At 42.4% G+C, this 17,317-nt stretch overlaps 1 protein-coding gene across 6 annotated transcripts in view; it reads right to left on the reverse strand.

Moving 5' to 3' along the window:
* RUNX2 (RUNX family transcription factor 2) overlaps positions 1 to 17,317 on the reverse strand; it is a 121,436-nt gene that overhangs the window by 25,929 nt on the left and 78,190 nt on the right. For 5 of the 6 annotated variants that reach the window (XM_036316041.1, XM_036316043.1, XM_036316038.1 and 2 more), the window contains one exon: positions 8,163 to 8,324. In XM_036316041.1, the coding sequence (XP_036171934.1) occupies positions 8,163 to 8,324 (162 nt within the window). Of the gene's footprint in view, positions 1 to 7,120; positions 7,212 to 8,162; positions 8,325 to 17,317 lie in introns of those variants that run through there. The other variant, XM_036316044.1, reaches the window with a different exon arrangement.

Raw genomic sequence — 17,317 nt, forward strand, 5'->3', positions numbered from 1 at the left:
TATAAACATCCACAAAGTTCCGGAGAGCGAGCTACTATTACCTGAATTAAATAAGATAATGTTAACAGGATTAACTATCAATGATCCTACCTGGAACTAAAAAATCAGTAAAAGTGAAAAAATGGAAGACATGCAGCTTCACAGAAGTGGCTGATGTGAGAAATAGGCAACGTGGTAACCCAATGCTAAGGCTGCTTCAGGGGCCTTCTCAGAGGCCGGGAAGAAAGGCGCTTGGTCCCAGGTTCCGGCAGTTAGAGGGGCACTGACAAACTGCAGTACGCCAGAGACCACGGAGCAGGACAGTGAGGTGGCATAAAACCCTATCTTACAGCAAGGATCTAGAAAGGGGTGAGGATGGGGGAGTCTAGAAAAAAAAAAATCAGCCTGAAGATAAGACTTTTTGAGAAATGATCATTGTCAAAACAAGATCTTTTGCTTTGTTTTAGAGGAAGAGTTTTGCTTCGGTGTAACAGCCCCATTGATATCACTTCTATCGTTTCCTCAGAAAAGACTCTGACACTTTATTACATGATGGCTATAATTAATGTCAGACTCTAATTTAGAAATAAAAAATTCTATTTGATCACTTGGTTGCAAGCTGGACCTGGAGTATGCTTTGGCATCATTACTAACTGTTAGCAGCAAGTTCTGGAAACAGATGCAGGCTGGATATGTGCTCTAAATATGAAACACATTGCAGAGAGGCTTGGAGATAAAAATACATACTGCTTATGCACACTCTAACTGTGCTATTTCCTGTCCTTATCAGCAACCAAAGTTCCTCTGGTTTTGCTCTTTCTTTGTTGTTCCAGGTGAACAAACTGCTCTTTCTTCATTTTTCCCTTTTTTTCTCTCTCTCTCTTCTATGTGCTCATCTTCCTTTTGTTTTCTACCTTCTTTTCCACTATATTTGTTTCATTAACCATTAACTGAGCACCTCCTATGTGCTAGAAACTGCGTTAGGGTGTAAGGATTCAAGAACAGGTAAGGCACAGACACAGTCCCTGAGAAGCGTACCCCTAAAAGGGGAAAGGCATGTGGTCACACTATGAAACTGAAGGAAGATATGTACACATGAGAGGTGTCCAGTGTACAGAGGTGAGAAATGGCTCTACTGAGATGAGAGAGAGATTCGCTGTGAGGAAAGTGGTGGCTGAGAAAGAGATGTTTGAGAAGGCTCGACAGGGCCCGGCCCCCAGATGCAGCCACTGGACTGGCATGGAAGAGTGAACCAGCTCTGCACACTTGAGGCACGCCGGGCCTCCCTAAGAGAAAGGAGCGTCCACTGCCTAGGAGAGTTGACTACATTATTTGGAGGCAGCTAAGTAGCCACATCAATGGATTGTTCTTTTTAGCTGGGTCTGTTCTGTACTTGAATTGATATGAATGATCACCTAAAGGTAAAGGTTTAGTAATTTGTCTTATGGGCAAAACTAAAGAAATGATTTAATTAAAAAATGGACCAATGATATGGAAAACCATTATCTGGACCATGTGGTGACAACTGCTGGACGGAGAAAGTGTTTCCCAGGAAGGAATGCATGAAATACTTGCTAAAAAGAAACATCGCTGACAACGTCGGGGACAAAAGGAAATAGTGAGGCGGTATCCCCAGTGTGGGGAGAGCTGTCTTGATGTTTTCCACAATATTAGAACATCCCTACAATGGGATATTCAGTGGTATCAAGAAATGAGCTATCGAGCCATGAGAAGATAAGGAGGAAGCTTAAATGCACATTTCAAAGTGAAAAGATCTAGACTGACAAGTCTACATACTGTATGATTCTAATGACAGAACATTCTGGAAAAGGCAAAAATAGAGAGTCCGGAAAAAGACCAGTGTTTCCAGGGGCTAGGAGGCAGATAGGGACAGATAAGTAGGGGGAGCTCAGGGGATTTTTAGGGCAATGAAACTATCCTGTATGACTCTGTAATGGTGGGCGCATGACATTTAATGCATTTGGCAAAACCCATACAAGTGCACAGTGCTGAGTGAACCCTAATGCAAACTACAGCTAATAATAATGTACCAACAATGGGTTATCAGTTATAACAAATGCACCGCACAAATGCAAGAGGTTAATAATAAAAGAAAGTAGGAGGGAGGGCGAGTTTGGAATCTGTACACATATGCTGCTCAATTTTTCTGTAAATCGAAAATGGCTCTAACAATAAAATATTAATTTCAAAACAAATGTATATAATGGCATGCTTTTACTCTTTTGGAGTTAATGATACAACTTAGTTGCTCACGGGCACTTATTGGGTAGGAAAAGCTTTCTTTCCTAAAAGTCCTAAGATCAACAAATGCCTGGAAAGACATCATCTTAGTCCTTGCAGAACCTCTGAGGCGCGTGCACTGGCAATTCTGAGTAATCACTTACATGAGACCGTTGAGGCACAATAAACACCCTGACACATCAGAGAACAGTGCAAAGAATCGTCAGTGACAGTGAAACTAAAACTCGGGTTTCCTCGGTGACATTGCCTCCACCCTCTTCTCGGGTCCCAGTGAAGCACAGAAGCCACCGTGTCATTAGAGAAGTAACTTTAATACTTTCGGTGAAGTGAGGTTCGAGCTCCCAAGCTTCCTTTTAAGAAAACAGAGGGACTGCAGCAAATCTTCCCATCCAATTCCTAACCAGGTCTTCGCCCTCCCTGCATCAGCACGATTCCTCTCACTACTAAATCCATTCTCCACGTGTGGGTGCTCATGCACGTATCCAAGATAAATCCTCACCAAAAACATCTGACAAGAACCACGCAGAAAATCAGCGTCGAACCATGTACACACATTTCCTTCCAAGCTTTGGTCCCTCGGTCTAGCTACAAATGACAGGAACCGGTCACACAGCCAAGGTCAAGTCAGCTCTGTGAGCTGGGCCAACTATCCCCAACCGACCTAATCGGAATGGAAATCACTTCTTGGGTTCTCAGCACGAGCAACTCAAAAGTTATAATAACCTGAGGTCCAGGTACACCCTGAACCTAGGCCCGCGGCAATAAGATAAAGACATCCGCTGCTCATGCCAGAAGACAGCCCATTTTTAGAGAAAGCAAGATGAAGTCCAACTTACAGAATGCAAAAGTAACCCAACAAGGCACAGTCGATAGAACAGAGAATAGTGAACATTCAGTTGGTAACACAGGACTTGCCTTTGTTTAGGGCCCGTTACATTTAATATCTTCCCCTTCTGTGGCTTCAAACAGAGAACTTCTTCAAAATGAAAGGGGATCCTGTTAAATGTATTCACTCGCCCGTGGCTGCTGTGGCAGAGGTGTGTCTATCAAACAGGTGGCTCTTAATACAGGAAAGGCCCTATAGTAACAAGTAGATGTTCTACTGTTTTATTGTAGTGGCTTCAACTTTCTGGTGTATTGGTATTAGTTGCGGGAGTTTTCCTTTTAACCTCTCTTAGGGCACCACTCCCTCCCACGTCCTGGCTATGTCCACGTATACGCGGCACATTACTGAAGCGGCTGGTTTCAAACCTTGATTCAGGGGACTTGATAGGAACTCGGTTATAAGGGTCCTTTAAAATTGAACTGCATCAATCCCCACTGGTTTTTAAATTACATGAAACCATCACCCCAATATACCTTTAGTGATAAAAGGAGTTTTTTTCCACTAGCAATTTCCAGATTTTGTGGTAGCAATAAAATAGTTTTAGTCATTTTATTTATTACACTAATGCCCATTCTGCTGACCTTTGAAAATATTATAGTTTAGCGACTAAGAGTCATAAAAACAGAGACCTCTTTAATGTTCTGTGTAGTTAAGTGGAATTTTTTGATATTTAAATATCTTGAAAGAAATTCAAGACTATTGGCTTACACAAAACAAATAACCTTCAGGAAGATTATAGTTCTTAACTGTTTCGTGTAAAAAGGCCCTATAAATGCAGAGAAAAATCATCCATATATGTATTGGCCTCTGAGAGTAAGTAACACAGGCAGAGAACACGTAGGCCCTTCCCTTGAATCTAATTCCTGTATCCTAAGTCTCTAAGAGACCTCCAGAAAGCATCTGTGCAAAGCACAGTGACCAAGACCACAGAAAAAAATACCACTGTATATCCCTTCTACCTCGTGGCTGTCAAAAAGTGATGCCAACTTGGGTTCATCTGAGCTACTTCACTCAGGTGGGTGGGGCAGGGGGGAGTTATTTGCAATGAATAAACTTTCACAGGCTGACAACAGCTCATCATCTGACCCGCAAGTCAAAAAAGCAGACTCGATACACAGCTGTGCTTCTTTTCACTGTAGGATAATTACATAAAATACGTTTTGATAGTCAGTGAGTTTTTATTTCCACAGTGTTTGGTAATGACCTCCTGAAAAGTAATTACAATCTTTGTGTCAAGCCTTACAAGTGCTCTGAGCATCATAAATGCCATGGGTGCTAACATGATTACGATGATAAAGACAGGCTGTGGTTAGGGTGGCTGTCAGGTTCACTGGTCCTCGCCTTGCCACGCTTGCTCTTTAACTTCGCCTACCTCTGCATGGTAAATATTCTTTTAGGATCGTATAAGATAAAATGAGATAATGTATAAAATACTAGGCGGGATGCTACTGAAATACAGATTACTTTGTGATGAGGCTACAATTGTCACAGTAAGTGTGGTGGGAAAGGGGGGCTGCTTCTGGGCTGTAATGCCTCATTATGATAAGGTAGATGCTATTAGTCAATTACATGACAATAATTTATTGATCAGTCATAAACCTATACATGCTGCTATTGTTTTTGTTATAATACTATTCAAGGTTAAGAAAATGTTTCCTGAAGTTTGTATTGTAACTATGAGCTTCGAGACATCTGGTTGTGTATCATTCTTTGCAATAGAGATTGTGGATAACATACTATTATAATATTATTTTACTTACACCTTGCTTCCATAAAGGATATGTGGAAGACTAAAGGAACTATATAATATAATCTCATTGTCACTATTGTCACTCATTAAGTTCTAGAATTTGTATCCATACTTGAAAAATTACTCATAAGAAAGGATACCAAAAAAAGCAAGTTGTAAAATCAGATCTCTGAAGGTAATTAAATAGATTAAATTGTGCCTTTCTTTGGCAAAGTCTTTTAGGATGAAATAGCATTTCTTTAGGAACACGTCTTTCTGAAAGAGCCTTCTGGTTGCTTTTATTTCTATGTTCTCTCAGAGAAAAACATTATCGAGCCCAGTGACCTGTAAGTATAACTTACTATTTTCTATTTTCTGAGATATAATTGAATAGTTATTTTCTTTAGTCTTTACTGACTTTATGTGAATGGCTCCCAATTGTTTTAGCTCTATAAATATTCCTGGTAAATCTACAGGATAATAATGGTAATAATGACAAATATTTACTGAGTATTCCTATGTGCCAAGCACAGTATTGTGCTTAATGAATGCATTTGAGTATTAACTCATTTCCAAGGTTTTTATTTTAACTATGCTTTGTGGTGACCCATTTCATAAAGCAAATGATGCCCTCTGAAAGTTTAGATTGTTATCTACTTGATATATTTAAGCCAGGGCTCGCCTGCAAATTATATATAGACATACAATTCTTGCAAAACAGTTTTAGCTCCAGAATATCAGCTACAATCTGTTTAGCACATAATGTGTGTCCTAAGCACTTTACATAAAACACCTCATTTAATCCACACAGGAACCCGAAGAGAAATCTTATATCCCTATTTTACAAATAGTAAAACTGGGTTTCAGAGACATAAGAAGCGTGTCCTATATGTGTATGAGCGATGATTCAAGCCTGAGTCTGAACCTCCAATCCTGTTCTTTCTCACCCGTGATGGTGCGAGAATATTTTATGTATCCCTTCCTATTTGGGCATGAGAACTGATTACTCCCCACGAAAATATGAACCTGGAAAGCACTGGAAGAGGTGAACACAGGACTGCTTAGCGATGGAGATGAAGGTTAGTATTGTAGCCGTCCGTGTCACAGAGAATGCATGCAGGCCTGGATCTTAGGGATCGCTGCAGACATTGAGGGGGAAGATAATGCAACAGAAACCATGCACCTTAGCACCTGGGAACCTCTGAGAGAGGCAGTGAAAATGGTGCTCATCCCAGGCAACTGGGTCCCTGAGCCCCGCAGGGAGCACGGTGAGCAAGGGCAGGTGGAGCAGGGTCCCTCCGGTTCCGTGACAGTCCGCACCTAGTTCTTTCTTCCTGCTTCCCCGTACTGCTGACCAAAGGGATTTTCTGTTCTCCTCACGTCAGTGTTTATACAGACCCTCCCACCCTGGCACTGTGCAACTTTGCCAGTAACAACTCATAGAAATGTTTGGGGTGGGAGGGAAAAGCTGGACTGAACTCATTTGAAACCAGTTTAAAGCAGAGGCTCGTTCCTACCTTTGGCCTCCTCTGTTTATGGACGTGTTTTACCTAATGATCAGGAGATAGACTCAGAATAACCTGGCTGTCCTATGCGACACGTGTAAATGAGAAACACTCCTCAGGGTCATTTTCGATGGCTTCCCCCACTGAATTCATCTACAAGCAGACTCAGTAAGAAAGAGTTTGGGGCGAGGGGGGTCCCTCAGGCTGCCACCACTCCCCGAGGCTTTTCCACTCAGAGCTGCCAGAGGACAAATAGCAAACCTGCCTCAGCCACACATGTTGGAACCCAGAGGACCCTAAACAGACGCAAGCTGGCGCAAATCCGTCCTGACACAGTGTCACATTGGCCTGTGCAACACAAAACACCCAGAATAGCACACAAGAGGGGGGACCAGAAGGGACTCGACACCATCCAACACTGCCTCTGGCTCCACCCCAGCCTGCCTTACCATAACCCTGTGCCTTCCCTGTCCTTTCCTGTGTCTTTAATCGACACTTGCCTGGAGGAGCCCGTGATTCCAATCAAGGGAAATGATAGCTAAGATTCTGTTCGCGGCACCACTCCCCAACCAAGAGCATGTGACTCAGGAACCCGGCAGTCAGAATGCAAAGCGTGGCACGGTTCTCCCTCCATCCCTTCTTGGCCTACTCACCCCCACGGAGTCCATCTGTGGCAGGAAATGTGATGGCACTGGGACCCGAGAGCCCTGGCCTATTTGCTGGAGAAGCAAAGCCTTCCCTCCTCCCCCGTTAAAAGAAAGGAGACTGAACTAATCGAAACCTGCAAGCCTGCTGGTGGGGCTTCAGCGTGGCAGTGGTGCCAGTCAGCGGAGTGAGTAACGGCGTCGAGCTTTGCAGAAAAGGAGAGCGGGAGAGAGACAGAGACAGAAACACAAAGAGAGAGAGAGAGAGAAAGGCATTAACCTGGCCAGGAGTCACACAGGTGCCTGGAGCCCGACCGCTGGGCAGTGTCTAAGAATACAGGATCTGACTATGTGCCCCTGGAGGCCACTGTATTTCTGGGGCGGGTGATGCCGTGGTATGTGCAGAGGGTGTGCTGAGAGATGTATTTCTTATTCACAGGACTCGTGTAGTTGGCCAAGAGCCTTTAGGTGGACGATGGGGAGGCTGTTTACCCCACGCACTCCCACCGCGAGCCACAGGCGGTGGCTTTGGCAGAGTGGACGTATGAGCACTGGGCTGCCACATGGAGAGCGATAGCAGTGCGCTCTGTGGTTCACAGAAAGGCTGCCCTGGGCTGAGCTGGCCGCTCGGAAGCCACGCATAGCCTTTTAAGGCTCTTCCAGGCCTCACTGCACCTCAGGTTTGTGATAAGCATCTTAAATGTGCAGGTGCTCTCTCCTGAAGCTGGTTAGCTTGGACTCCTGGGACTTAAAAGCCTTTAGAAATGGGGGGCTGTGCCATGACTGTCATCTGGCTCACAGGCAGGTGTGAGGAAAAGAGAGGAACAAGCAGAGGAAGGCCTGGCAGGAGACCCTCAGGAGAAGGCCCTGGTGATAGGGGCTGTGCCCACCGGGGGGTACAATGCAGCAGGACGCAAACTGGTGGCATGCACTATCGCCTTAGGAAATATGCCATCTCTGGAGCGTTTCTGACTTAAACTGGGAGGATATTTATAACCCCTAATTCAGAAGACCCGGTCTGCCAGTTGTCAAATCCTGGCCCACATGCGTCTGAGAGAGAGTTACTGTGAGCACAGGTAAGATAGACGTGGCCCATCCTGCAAGCCCAAGCCCACCTCTGCACGGGAGTGAGTTTTGAGTTGAAGTGTGGTCTTTACCTGAAATACGCCTGGGCACGTCGGTGATGGCAGGGAGCCCGGTGCCCCGTGTGGAAGACAGCGGGGTGGTGGAGTGAATGGACGGGGAAGTCATCTGGCTCAGGTAGGAGGGGTAAGACTGGTCATAGGACCACGGTGGGGAAGACTGTGCCTGCCTGGGGTCTGGAAAAAGAAAAAAATCTTTAGTATACCAGCTGCTGGGACCTTAAAACACACAACCCAAACAGTATAAAACACACACACACACACACACACACACACACGGTCTATTTATTCCCTACAACCCCATCCCCTCAGGCCCTATATAGCACAAAGCTAGACAGACTTTAGGTGTCAAAAAAAGCAACAAAATGAATCACAGGGAAGGACTATTTGTCTCTCACATAAACATGTCTACTTCGAAAGCCTAATAGTCATTAGAAAACAATCTGCTTCAGTTATCTTTGCAAAGCTGAATTCCATTTTACTTGCTTTCTGTACTTTACTCCAGTGAACATGTACTACTTATTTCTTTTAACGTTTAAAAATTCTTTGAACAATGAACTTAGTGAAGGAACAGGCAGACTGCTGCCTTATATGCGCTGTACCCAGCTACTCTTTCAGGCATGCTTTTGGCTTTCATCGTGTGTGATGCCACCATGTTAGCACGGCTCACTTTCTTCCCAGGCCGGTCGGTGGGATGTCACTTGCTAGCACGGAGTTGGGGGCAGAGATGAGAACAGGGTGGGCAGCATGTGAGAAGAACAGAATGGAGGGGAGCTCATGGTAAAATTACTCCAGAAAATAACCTTTACAAAAAGGCAAAACTTAACTTCAAAGTCAACTACTATGAAGAACTGAAAAGCTTCATCACCATCCAGACAATAAGAAAAATGATCCAAAACAGGAGAACAGGGACATGTCTTTAAACCTATTAGAATCTGTTTTAAAAAGGTGTCACGTGTTTGGAATGTGACCTAGTGTTACCTACAGTCACTGTGATAATAAAAATAACGGGCAGCCAACTTGTTAGGGTTCACTGCTGACCATCAATGCTATTTTGGGGGGTATCTTTATGGAGTTTCTTGGAGGAACAAACTCAAACCAAGGCCAAGCAGATTTATCAAGAGCTTCAGTCTACATATGAAAAAAATGTCAATTTTCTCTATGTTTCCAGGGCGGAAAAGTGTATATTTCAAACTGTTTTGTTCTTACTTGAGGGCTAATCAAACATAATCACAAGCACATTTCTCTTAACATTTTTTTTTCTAGTTTCAAACATTTTTGTTAATTTTTAAAATGTTTGTTAATTTCTAAAATTCTAATATAGCAGGCCATTCGCAAGACAGCGTTATATATTAGAATATCTATGGATTTTGGAATGTTCAGAATTAGGTTCAGGCTCTGAAACTTCTACTTTCTAACTGTAATCTTGGGTTAATAACTCAGTGACTCTGAGCCTCAGTTTCCTCATCTGTAAAAGGGGTAGAGGAACAATAATATCTAAATCACAGGGATGTGATGATTACAGGAGAAAACTATGAGTAGAGGACTAGCATAGGAGGCACTCCGTAAGTATTAATTTTTCTCTTTAAAAAAAAAAACTCTTTGTAACACTAGGGTAGTTCCATGGTTAAAACACATCTTCATTGGAGTTAATAAATTTGCAATAGGTTTTAAATTATGCCTACATCACCTGTCAGCCTCTGGATATGAAAGGCTTATTTTTCAAAAACTATTAAAATATTTGGATAGTCAATTAAAGTTTATTTCTTAAAAAATGAGAATAACAAGACATAGGTTTTTCTGAGATGATTCCTCTTTTTAAATACTTCAAGTTTTTCTCTACAAAGTCATCTAGTTTCAGCTATTTCTTGTTTATTTGTTCAATTCAGAAACAATTTATTTAAAGACTGTCTAAATAGGACATACTTTTCTTGACTCAAAATAATTAAACACATCTGGATATTTATCTGATATTTACTCTACCAACAAATATATAGAAAAATTCATCCTTATTCCATTTTCAGAAACATTTTTACCTGAGTTTGCAATTTGAATAAAAGTATATTAGTGTAAATGGTGACCATAAACTTTTCCTTCAGAAATCTAAAGGATACTTGGTCGTTAAAGTAATGAACCTTTGTACTTTAAAATGTTCAAGGCTGAGATTGTATAGATTGGCAGCATTTCAAATCTGAGTGAGTGGTCCTTGTTATATATCTGATACTGACTTCCTTGCTTTAACCGTTAATGTAATTCACTATTCAGAGAAATGGGAAATGATCTTCAGATGGGAAAAGACACATTCCTTACAGCACCAGAAGCAACATTTTCAATAGACACAAGGGTCAGGAACCACAGAGCTGAGTTGGGCACAGAGGGACTCATATTTGGGTTTGAGTTCTACTCTAACGTCACCAGATGACTTCCTGAGCAAAGCAGTGTGGCCTGAGTGTCCATTCCTCACCTGTGACATGTAGTCACCAGTAGTATTGGGGTTCCATGCCCCCAAATAGGGAAAAAAATACAAAGAAATGTAAAGAGTGACTAAAATTATTAAAGTTAAACATATCACAAAGAAATTGGGGAACTTAACTTGGATGTAAGATACAGCCTTTCTCTTTAAAAAAAAACAAAACAAAAACAAAACTCTTGGTGACACAGGGATAGTTCCATGGTTAAAACAAGTCTGCAGTGGAGTTAATACATTTGCTATAGGTTTAAAGCTATTCCCACATCACCCAGGCCTCCTTGTGCAGAAAGGCAGCCCAGTGCCAGGAAAACAAGTGAAGAGAGGATCCAAGGCGGAGTCCAGCAGGTTTAATAATATCATCTCAGAGCGTTGTGTAAGCATTAAATAATACAGAGTGGGTGCAAACCCTCACTATAAGCTGTATGACCTCAGCTGTGTCATCATGCGCTCTGTACCTCAGTTTCCCCGTGTGGAAAACGAGGCAGCACAATATGGTAGAGCGAATACGGCAAGGGGAGTTATGTGTATGTGGCTAGGCAGAGCTCCCCACTGCACTAACCAAGGCACTTAAACTTTGGGTGCCTCAATGGCTCATCTGGAATAATGATACTTATTAGGGTTGCTGTGAGCAGTACATGAACTAGGCCTTACATGATAAGTCATCTGATACTCCTGGCAATATTAAGTGTATAGTATCTAGAAGTGATTATTGCCCTCTGAAAAATGAATATAATAATAACTACTATCATTCTGTTTACAAAATTAGATGAGATAATATAAGTAAAACATTTGAGTAACTGGAAAGTGGTATACTGAAACTTATTCTCTTTAGGAGGCACATCATCAAGGCCCTGCTGTGTGATTTGGGGTGTGTTTCTCAAAGTTGCTGAGCTTTAATCTCCTCATCTGTAAAACAGGTTTGACAATGTTATCTCAGAGAGTTGTGTAAGCATTAAATAATATAGAGTGGGTGCAAATCATCATTATTCTTCAAAAATTTAAAAATCTGACTCTAAACTATGCAGTGTGGCTGGGTTGCCTAGTGTTATTCGTGAAGATTTCCAAGGACACATTCAGCATAATCGGGTATAACGCCTGTCACACAGTAGGTACTCAATAAACCCCCAGGGAATGACTTTCCAAGGTGGCTTGAGAGTGAATAATGGAATTTTACAAGAAGTAGTAGTCATTTTCTAACTTCCCCTATAAAAGCAGTTGTGTCAGTGAGGTTTTAGCTTCTACATAAACTTCCTGCCAGAACAGTCTATTAAAGGATAGTTTTACTTAGTGGGGGTCCTTCCTGAAGATAGCCAAGATTAGCCAAAATAACTTCTCACTATCCCTAAACAACTGAGAAGATCTCGCTGCGTTTTGGGGTGCTTTGTCTCTCAGAGGGCAGGCTGCAGTCCAGCCAATCTCTTTCAAGGCCACCATCACCATCCTAAGATTCTATAATAATGACCTACTTAAGAAGAGAGCGTTACTAAAGAAAAATAGAACACAAGAGCTGCCACGTGGAGATCACTAGATTTGAGTATAAGTAATTTTAAAAGCGACAGCAATCTTTTAAAAAAAATGTTTTTCAATTACAGTTGACATAAAATATAACATTCATTTCAGATGTACAATATAGTGATTAGACATTATATAACTTACAAAGTGATCCCCCCAATAAGTCTAGTACCCAATTGACACCACATACAGTTATTACAATATTACTGACTATATTCCCTGTGTGGGATGGCAATCTTAACAAACACATAATGGTTTCTAAAGACCCTAGGCCTTCCCTAATATCCTGTGAAGGAACCATTAGTCATCAATCCTAGCTCCACCATTTCTGGCCTGGGTGATCTTGGACAAATTATATAACCTACCTGAGCTTCAAGCTTCCTAATCTGTGTCATGGAGATAGACCTCCCCACTAAGGTTGCTATGAATGAGATGATGTAATAACAAACTTAGCACATGGAAAGAACTCAATAAATGTTCCCCACTGTTAAAACTTACACCTTTACTGAACCTTCATTCTGTATTTAGGTTTCCAGCCCATGAACTCTAACTCTAGCAGAGGACAATTACTAGGAAGCTTGCTATAGTTTTGAAGTTCACTATTTGGAGAATATATCTGTGTTAGTCACGTCGTACCCACTGCAATCATTTAACCTTAATCACGTTCTTTCTTAGTCTTGGTTTCTCCAAGACCAAGAAATCTTCATCTCTTTTAGTGCATTTTCTAAGACTGTACACTTTAACTTTTTTCAAAATGTTAGGGGAGAAAAAATGGCTCTAAAATACCTTGACTTGCAAATGCCCGATCACCAAGAAAGTAGAATTCTGTTATAAATATATGATTATAGCGCATTTGCTTTGTTGTACCAATGATTCATGCTTACAGAGAGAAAATTCACCTCAACCTGATCTCATAAAGGATTTCTGATCTCAACTTCCTGAAGAAACCTGAGACTTCTGAGATTCACTCTTAACTTGGATGAGTCAGAGCAGGTGACAGATGTTTTTTAAGCATCACCAGTCAATCCCAAGGTCATTAATAGGAAGGAGTGCAGGGCCCAGCTCTGAGAAAAACCTACTGATTAACCACTAACAAACCAGAAACTGTCTTCATCTCAACCTCAGGCCCCACAGAGCCAGTATAATCCACTCTTTCACTCTGCCCATCCAGAGTTACATTGAGTAGTTTGTCTTCTCCAGCCGGCAGAAATATGGAGGGCACACCATGACTTACCACTCCAACCTAAAAGAATATTCTTGATTTTTGTGTCTCAGAGGATAGAGCAGCCAATCATAGTCTTGATGCTACTAGTACATCCTGGTGGCTTTCATTAACTATAAGCACCCATACATTTTGAAAGGATAACTGAAATTTTCAAAAGAGATGAAAACTGCTGTTAAACTTTAAGTATGTTTATGGTGTTTTATAAACTGTAATTCATTGTTTTTACATGGCAATCTTCAGAAACAGTATCAATGCTATTTTTATTACTATCCTATAGAGATTCAAATATGACATTTTAAAAACAAAACCCTTGGTGTTATGTGCACATATACTAGTCCTTGGGAAATCTGCAATATTAAATGCCACATGAGCATTTCAGTAGGACTCCACCCCTATTTCTCCCCAAACTTCTCTCCTAGCACCTAAAAAGGGGGATTTAGGGGAAGTTGAACTGTAACAAACAGAGAAAAAATCAGGTCTTTCCTATGTTATGGGCCTGCTGTCTCACAGGCAGGATGTGACTAATCAACATGACTAAATGGGAAAGAAGAGAAAGAAGCAGTAAGGAGCTTAGAGATAAAACAAATGAGAAAACAGTCCCCAGTTCTACCTGTGAACGCATGCTAAGAACTACCACTGGGCATGGAAGGGCAGGCACTTCATTTAACACCTCAAATCTGCAACAGCACACTTCCCAAAGAAACCGTGGCTTCCTCCGTAAGAACAGACCAAACCTAGCTACTAAGAGTTCAACTTAAAGAAAAAGCAAACAGTCATTTGATATAAGGAATCCCTTCAGCAATCATTCCAACTGAGGCAGAGTCTGTCAGAGATACTGCTACTCTTAAAACTGCATGGGACCACCCCACACGGCTGGTATTCTGAAAGGACACCGAAGTCCAGAGCCTGCGGGCACTTGGCAGTTTCCCTACTCACTAAGTGGCGGGCAAGGGTCTGATTAGCTATCCCTGTCTCATCTACAAAGTACAAATGGTCACCACTGCCACACGAACAGGACTTTTGAGGGGGAAATTTTTTGCATGTTGTTCTGGTGAATCAGCAAATCATCTGCTTTTGTTGAGATAAACAGCTCCTGGATGCCCACATGGCAGTGTGATGTGTAAGAGACAGATAAGAAACAGAAGATATTTCTTGCCTTGAAAAAAAATCTCACACAACCAGTTGGGGAAGTAAGACTAATAGATGTAAAACAATGAATTCAAAACGTTCAAAGCATCTACTTGTGTCTTTAAAAAAGCTGTGACGATAGAGATGAACAGAACATCAATGTCAGGGTGGACTTTGTATGTTCTCCCTCTAAGGTGGTGTTCCTTCGGCTTAGGCTGCCTGGAGATTGGTGGCATCTGCTTTCCATTCTCTAAACCTCCAAAGCATAACAGCACAGACGGCAACATGCCCAGGGGTTGCTCAAAGATGCTAACTGGGGGGGGGGGGGGGGTCCCACCTCTCAAGTTGTCTTTGCATAAATGGAGATGACAGTTTACTTCCTCCTGTGGGTATGAGGAGAGCAAGCTCTCTTCTCTGGGTTGGACTAGAGCTTCTGAAGGTTATAACTGGTCTGGGGAAAAGGAAGGAGTGGCTGGGCATTTTCTGAAGTGATATGCAAAGAGTCATGGGCTCTACGAGCAGCCATACTTGCAAATGACTGAAAAGCTACATTTCATGTCTGCATAATTGAACTCCAAACACCTGGGCTCATAATAAGAGAGGAATGGGAAGGGCAGATGGTTAGGGAAAAAAGGCATACTAGGAAATGAACTGACTCTGGGAAAACTTTCTTAATAAGTTTGAAGGGTAGGAGCGGGGGGTACAGTGGTCAGAGAGCTTTATAGAGGCCCAGTGAAAGGTATGTGTAGAAACTCGGTGGTGGATCCAAGCAGGCCCCCTTTTGAAAATACTTCGGTTAAACGTGTGAAGAAGGGCCTGCCTTCCTCAGGATCACTCACAACGAGGCACGGTGGACACGGTGCTGAACTCCATGCAGAGACGGGAGGAAACAAGTGAACACGGCAGAGCCCGCACCAGCACCCAGAGGCTGCTTCCTGTTTGTGCTGCCAGCAGGCTCTGAGTAGTGTGATTTCTGCCCAAGCTCAGTGTGCCTACAGTGAGCTCCTGCTGCACTTGGGGAGCAGGGCGCAACTGGAGAGATCCACATCGCCCCTTCTTATCCTCCACCCCTGTGTTTCTCTTAATCAGCACTCAGATCAGGCTCTGTAGACCTCAACTATTTCTTGAGAAAACTGGGGTATTTATAGTGAACAGAGTCTCATAGTTTAAGATCATGTCTCTCAATTGCTACCAGGGTCAAGTAAAGTCAATACTATTGACAGAGAGAGGCAGAGTTAGTTTCCCATCCTCAACTACTCCTGTCATATTACTGCCATTCATAATATATACTCACATTCACATGGACATGAATTCCCATTTCAACACAACTTAGACTAAATACTAAATGTTAAAGTCCACGTCTTCTCTAATAACCTTTTTAGCTAGACTGGATTTTTCAGTGAACTTTCTCAAACTGACCAAGGTGGCTCCCAGAATCATTTGGCAGAAAACCAACCCAACTGAGTCACAGAACGTTAAACTGAAATTTGAGGGGGGAAACAGCAAACTGGGTAAAACTGCATGCTATGTAGGGTATACCAGGCATGACAAGAGATTATGAGAAGAGAAACTTAGGAGACAATCGCAGGGAAGAGAATGAGAAGTGATAAGTATAGCCTAACACATCATAGCCTGTAACAAAATGCTCAAAGTAAAACCAGAAGGAAGTTGGACTATGAGGACAAGATAATGAGAAGCGCCTTTTAAGTTTCTCCAACCTTTGGCTGAATGGAACTCATAACTCTCTTACAGAAAATGAAGGGGTTTCTTTAAATTTAAAAGGAAAACCTAATAGAAGAAACAAGAGGTTATATCACATGTCACACTTAACCTGGTTTGAGCCTTGGCCTACCCTGGATCTCAGAAGTAAAGCCAGCAAGTGGGGACTAAGCTACACACAGGTAGAACCAGAACTTGAGATACAACTGGGACGTGAGACTGGCCAATGGAAGTGACTCTTAGTTCAAATCACAGTATTGAAATGGGCATAATAAATTCTGGTTCAAATCACTTTGATATCAACATCTAAGGTGTTAAAGAAGGTCCCAAGCTTGGTGAGTCCTGCTATTGGATAGATGATGGTGCCCACGGTTCTAAGAGTTATCTCCCAGTCATTCACCCATTCATTCAAACGAAATTTATTTTGCACCTACCTGGTACTGTGCTTGGCACTAGGGATATTAATGCCCTCATAGAGTTTTCAGTTTGGCAGGTGAGACTGACAATAACCAACTAATTATGCAACTGTGATAAATGGGGAAAATGAGATATCCTTGGCACCAGAAGAATGTACAGTGGGGGACTCCAACCACTTCTGGGAGTCAGGGGAGGTTTCTCTAAAGATGTAATGATTAAGCCAAGAGCTGAATGGCAAGCTGAAGTCTAGTAGACAAGTAGATGAGGGACAGGAGAACTTAAGGAAAAGCAAACAGCATGTATCAAGTTCCTGGGACTGAGGCAGCATAGTTTGAGAAAGCCAGTTTGGTTAGATTACTGACACTGGGTTCAAAATAGTGTGACATGAGACTGGGAGAGCAGGCAGAGAGGAGCCAGACTATGCAGAACCTGCTGGGCCACACTGAGGTGCAATGAAAGGTCGCTGAGGTGTTTTGAAGTATGGCGTGACATAATCAGACATGCAGGTTTAAAATCTCCCTCTGACAGCATCATAATAGAAACAGGGCAGAAGTCCAGTACAGGACTGGGCACACAGGGAAGGATGTGGAGGGAAAACAGCAGTAGAAATGGACACAAAGGTGGTGCCCTCGGGAAACCGAGAAGTAGCTGAGGGCACTTAGCTGCCCCCACACATCATCTGACCTTGAAAATGAGGCT

This window comes from Myotis myotis, unplaced genomic scaffold, assembly GCF_014108235.1.
Source record: "Myotis myotis isolate mMyoMyo1 unplaced genomic scaffold, mMyoMyo1.p scaffold_m19_p_7, whole genome shotgun sequence".
Lineage (NCBI taxonomy): Eukaryota > Metazoa > Chordata > Mammalia > Chiroptera > Vespertilionidae > Myotis > Myotis myotis.